The 6,334-nt window shown below is 37.8% G+C and overlaps 1 protein-coding gene across 1 annotated transcript; it reads right to left on the bottom strand.

Annotated features, from left to right (window-relative positions):
- Window positions 1-2,333: 2,333 nt before the first annotated feature.
- Window positions 2,334-5,204, bottom strand: LOC109828182 (40S ribosomal protein S19-like). The gene is made up of 4 exons (XM_020395212.1): window positions 5,058-5,204; window positions 4,161-4,251; window positions 3,871-4,054; window positions 2,334-2,586 (listed from the first exon to the last, which is right to left on the bottom strand). Exons 1-4 carry the CDS (start codon window positions 5,139-5,141, stop codon window positions 2,514-2,516), a joined length of 432 nt encoding a protein of 143 aa, XP_020250801.1. The 5' UTR covers window positions 5,142-5,204; the 3' UTR covers window positions 2,334-2,513.
- Between the last annotated feature and the right edge of the window lie 1,130 nt (window positions 5,205-6,334).

The raw sequence follows: 6,334 nt of genomic DNA on the forward strand, positions 1-6,334 counted from the left end.
GGATCTACTATTAGAGAGAAAATACAATAGGTTTACAATCTCACAAAATAAACCCTCAAACTAACTCTCTAATCTCTCACAAAAGAAATCGGGTAGGCCTTTGAGATTCCCTAATCTCTTCACGCGCACGAAGCCGCAAGCCGCAATTTGATTCGTGGTGGCCCCCACGAGTTGAAGACAAACGCGTCCACATTCTTAGTATCTTTTGACGCTACATTAGAACACTAACCAGAGACCTTTCGAGGACAAATTTTCAAAACCAACCCTTTTGGTTTTTTATTTGTAAAAAACGACCTATTTCAGTTTTATTTGCAAAAACCGACCTGGTTTCAGCCTCAGCGCTAAAACCAAGTCGGTTTTTGAAAAAAAGTTTCCGAAACTTCACGGGAGTTGAACTCCCGTGAAGTTTAGCAGCTTTTAACTGTGAAACTTCACGGGAGTTGAACTCCCGTGAAGTTTAGCAGCTTAATTAAAAGCTGCTAAACTTCACCCGTGAAGTTTCGGAAACTTTTTTTCAAAAACCGACCTGGTTTCAGCCTCAGGGCTGAAACCAGGTCGGTTTTTACAAATATTTTGAAAATGGGTCGTTTTTTACAAATAAAAAATCAAAAAGGTTGGTTTTGAAAATTTGTCCGACCTTTCGACGCTTTTATGTACTACTCAGTTATATGCAATTGTAGTATCATTTGATAGTTTTAATGATAGAGAAGTTATTGAATAATGTTGTGTCGTTTGTTGAATTAACAGACTTTTATATTGGTAGAGGTGAGGTTTGGGATGATTACTTGCCACATTACAGTAGAAGCAATTTAATACAAGTAAATTGATCATCAGCAACATCCTTTGGGCCAGTAACAGTAGGCATAAATTGGGGTGGCAAACGCGTCGGGTCGGGTCATAGTTAGACCCGACCCGTATAAGTGTGATCCGACCCGACCAGCTTAATAAATGAGTCAATGCGATCCGACCCGTTTATTAAACGGGTTATCCGACCCAACCCATATAACCCGAATGACTCATTTATCAAAGCTCACTTCAATGGTATTTTGTGATAATAATTTGATTATAGTTACTTAAACACCCTAAAAAAACAAGTGTCTGACACTAAGTTCGATTAAGAAGACATGTCATGTGCCTAGCACATGTATTTTAATGATATTTTGGGAATTTAGAAAAAAATTTGTCACAAAAATTGGTCAAGGTAGTTGATTGCAATCAGAATCCCAGTTAAAGGTGGTTTCCGTATAAGTTGAACTTTAAAGGTGGTTTTCATGTAGCACCATATTTTTCGGGCGGTTTAGAGGGAAAAAAATCCTATAAATATTTGTGGATATCATTTTCCCTAAACTTTTTGAAGAAGAAAGTAGTGTATTAATAACATATGCTTGTAGGACACACCAAACAGCTATACAATTTCTCTAATAAGATCATGGAATTTCCATAATCTTCAACTCCAGTCCTCATTGATTATAACCTAAGTAATCAATATGGACAACTCATATTATTTCTAAAAAAACAAAATACAAATTAGAAACGAGAAATAAGCAATATATAATTAATGTTAGGCAATCAAGATTGCCAAGGCCCAGCACATTGTCTGGCCCAGCAGTGGTAGCACGTTCGGCAGGTCTCTACATGACTATATTGGACTTCAAATTAAACAGTAAAAGTTAAAAGGCTTGCTGCAAATTTTCCTTCAAATCCCCAAATTTGGCTATAGGCGACCAATAAAGTAAGGCGATAGCGAGCGAAGAGCGAGCAAAAGCATCAACGATGAAGTTTGTGATGGAGTTCGTAGAGAACTTGGTCCTCTGGCTAATGGAGGATCCAAAGTAGAGATTCTGATTGCAATCAACTCCCGGACGCTCGTCACCTCTCTCCAATCGCCGCCACTCGCCGCTTGAGCTTCGTGATGGGAAATCTAGGGCTTCTCTTCTTTCTTTCTTTTTTCTCTCTACAATGTGTTTATGGGAAAGCTAGAGCTTCTCTTTTTTTTTCTCTTACATCAGGTCGGTGTTAGTGTTATGCGGTTTAGTCGGGTTAATCTGAATTGACCTATTTAATAAATGAGTAAATTTAGGTTGACCCGTTTATGACCCGACCCATATAATTCAAGTCATACCCATTATAAACGGATCAGATTGACTCGGGTCATAAATTGCCACCCCTAGGCATAATGAAACTGCCATAATTTATTTCAAACAATTCGTTGAAACATTTTCGCATACCAAACAGACTGGCGACAGCAAGTCTCTTCAACATTACGAAAAATATATTTGATCACAAAGCATAATCATTATTTGGCAGAAAATAAGTACCACTCACAACTGAGATTGGAGGAACAAGCAATAACAAAGTTCTAAATCATATAAGAAACCATGTTTTCACAAAAAAGGCTGCATTAGATTTCAATTTCAGAGCTACATGAGTAAAAAAGAACACAAATGTCAAAAAGCCTCTCTCTTCAACTCACATATCTCTCGAGGAATTGACTCGAACAAAAGTTTCAAATTTCATGGTGCAACGACAATACGACCAGCAACTTGATCAAGATCCCGCCTTCCCTGGGAAGTGATTATCCTTCCACTGAAAGAAGGGGAAAATATCTGGTTATTTATAGAATAAGAAAGCAAAAAAAATGGGGGGAGAGAGAGAGAAGTCATAAATACTTGCATCATATTTAAAGAAAGGGTTTTTTTATTTGGAAACCACCTCAAAATAGGATAAATCTTTATTTTTCAATTTATTCATAAGCCACCTTTACACCGGGTTTGTGTTGCAATGAACCACCTCCCTAGTCAAAATTTTCGCTAAAAACCCAAAAATACCCCTAAAAACCTCGCATTTGAGGTGGGTCTCGTTTTGTTTATGTTTAGGTGTTGTTAGGATACAATTCATGTACCTTGAACCTATGAAGCATGGACACGCATAACATGAAGTCGTGTCGTGTCGTGTCCGTGTCGGACACACGTGTCGGACACACGTGTCGGACACACGTGTCGAACACACGTGTCGAACACACATATCCTATGTATTTTTTAGGATTTGCCTCGTGTCGGCGTGTCGGATGGCCATGTCGGATCCGTGTCCGTGCTACATAGCCTTGAACATGAATTTTTTAAGCTTATTTTTGCTGTTTTAGTGAGATTTTGACTTGGAGGTGATTGATTGCAACACAAACCCAATTTAAAGGTGGTTTAGGTATAAATTGAAAATCAAAGAAAGTTTTTGTATAATTACCCTATTTTTAAGGTGGTTTCCACGAAAAAAAACCTTAAAAGAAACAGGTATCTTGAGACAAGCGAAACCAGATGTATGTAAACATAGTACTATATGAGAATCTGAGACCTTTTCAGGGATTCAATGTAAATAAGTGTGTTATTTGTATGAAAACACAAGAAGATCTCATCGACAATATAGCTTGCGACAGCAACCAATACTTCATGTTGGACTTTGATGGCTTATAAGAAGAATGTACCAATTTTTTTTTCAAAAATGCTGTATTTTTAATGAATCCATAGATGAACAGGCTTTGTAACAGTGCAAATATAATCACATAAATAGAAACAAAAAAAATCGACCATAAAAAAAGTAGGTAATATTTAAGACCAATTTATCATAAAGTTTACCAGGTCATAAAGACATAAAATATAACAATAGATAACTCAATATCTTAAAATTGATATTAACAATAAACATAAATATTTTAGCTCAAATTAAAATCCTTGAACTGAACCTATCCTAAAGTTTATTTGTCTTGATTTTAAATTATTGGGTCTTCACAACAAGAAAAGTTATATGAATGGTCATAAACCAAGTGACCGAATCACATATTTTTGGATAAAATAGCTAAACAAATGCAAGACTCACCCTCTTGGATCAACTTCAATGATATTCATTGCCTGCAACTGTTGCAAGATGTGGCGCGCAATGGCACCGCTGCTTTTGCAGAAATGAGGAGGCCGGCTTCCATTTCTCTTGCGACCTCCATAGATTTTCTGAAAACCGCCAACCCCAATACCTTGCCTTAGGTAGATTTTTCTAGCCATTGAAGCTGCACCAAGATAATAAGCAATAGATAAGTACCAAATTTGAGATAATGGATTCGTTTGCCATATCTGTAAAGGTGACAAAAGGCTCAACAGGTGGCAGAAAGATACCAGCTCTAATATAGTACCAGTCAGGGTCATAAGGAGCAAGCTCCTTGAACCTTCCAGTTTTCACAATATCCGTCCAGTGAGGGAGTTCCATCTACTCAAGAACAAGATAATCAATAATTAGTTATAATCATCAACTACAGGCCTAGATAAATATAAGCGGAAGTTGATTTCCAGTTTTGTATTTTTCCGCTTCACTTGAAAGTCCAAGTAGTAGTATATGTACCAACACAAAGTATCACCAACACAACCAACAAACAATTTACTGAGTGCAATCTTAACAAAGTATCGAACATTCAAGAATGTAGACAGTAATAACACATGAAAAAGAAGCTCAGATGTTGAATGCACATTTAAAAGCAGTTATCTTCACTTCAGAGCCCGTATCTTAATTCTATAATAGAGAACATCAAACAAGCACCCACCATCTTTCAGAAATTGTATCTTTGTTCCATATTTTAGAGAATAGGCCTCATTTTTGCACGAGGGCTCAACAAGAAAAGAACGCTAAACTTTTAATGCTCAACAAGAAAAGAAAGGTAAGAATAACAGAATCTCCAAGAGGCAAGTATCAAACTGATGACAAAGCATGCACACATGATATAAGCAATGCATCCAACAAAAATTGCTAACGCCAGCTCAGTAGTACAGCATTAAGAGTGCCCAATGTTTCACAATTTCTCATTGCTCAATAAATCCAACAGATTTAAGGCGTACAAATGACTATAAAAATCAATTTTTTTTTACATTAACTATAAAAGATCAAATGTTCACACGACCTTCACGTAGAAGTGACAAAAAACGTAAAGAAATCAAATACCAGCCTCAGCACACAACTACAAATGGCATGAATTAAAGGGCAAAAAAAACTAAACGAATGGCGGTGGAAAGGGATCGAACCTTCCCCGATCTCTTGAGATGAGCGGAGTACGCAGTGACGAAGTCATGGGGAGAGACGTCCTTCACGGTCCTGGCCGCCTCCATTGCTCGAACTCGTTGGAGATCAGAAGCTAGGGTTAGGGTTTTTACCTTTGGCGGCCGGGAGAATGCCCAAATAGGACTTTTATACGTCCACCTGTTTGGGTTGTTTTACACTTTTACCACTTTCCTCTACACGGGCTTGCGTTTCGGTCGGGCTAAAGGCCTGTGTGGCCCAAGAATCAACAAGAGGTTAGCTTATCGGATATCCCTTACTTAGGGGCTGCCTGGTTGGCCTAAAATGCGGAGAAAGGCCTAAAAACGAAAACTAACAAGGAGGGAAGTGTCAGTTGTCGGTGTTTTGTGATGTTTGGGTTGCTCAAAATCAAAAAATAAATAAATAAATAAATAAAACCAGGGATGGAAAATTGTAGCCACATGAGATTTGGAGGAAATGATGTTTTCATCCCCAAAAGGCCAAAATCGTTAGAAAGCGTAATGAAAACGAGTAAAACAAAAGCTTCGCGCCCGCTTAGGGGTGTTAACGGAGCGGATACGGTTCGGATATGACACTTATCATATTCATATCCGCTTTCTATAAACGGATACAGATACAGATACAGATTATCCTCGGTAAAAAAAAAAATCTTAACCATATCTGCACTCATCGGAAACGGATACGGTTCAGATATTTGAGAATCGGATCGGATACGATCACAAATATGAAACGGATATTCGACAAATGGATATGAATCGGATATGAATTAGTACACATATGTATAAATTACAACCAAATGGGTAAATGTATGTGGTTGTAGGCTTCTCTTGCATAAATGTATGTGGTCGCAAATGATAAAAATATAACACAACAATATACAATGATCTGATCAAACAGCTCGCGGACACGATTAATGTTGCAATCTATCTTCACATATGCATCAACCAAAATTGCCTAAGAAAAAGCATCTCTTTTGGGCATTTCATCAAACAGCTTTTGTGCTTCCCCCAATTCTCCATAGTTGACATAACCACGTATCATTGAGTTCCAAGATACCAAATCTTTACACTTATGGTCTGTTTGGATGGAGGGTAGAGAGGGACAAGGGAAGGGAAATTTCATTTTAACCTTGTTTGAGAGTTTCATTTAGGAGGGTAGAAGAGGAAAATGGAGGAGAAATTTGGCCCAAATTCTTTCACCTCAAATTGGAGTGTAATGGAGGGGAAGGGAAGGAAGGTGAATTGTTTCCCTTCCTTCCCCT

Source organism: Asparagus officinalis, unplaced genomic scaffold, assembly GCF_001876935.1.
Source record: "Asparagus officinalis unplaced genomic scaffold, Aspof.V1 AsparagusV1_Un803, whole genome shotgun sequence".
Lineage (NCBI taxonomy): Eukaryota > Viridiplantae > Streptophyta > Magnoliopsida > Asparagales > Asparagaceae > Asparagus > Asparagus officinalis.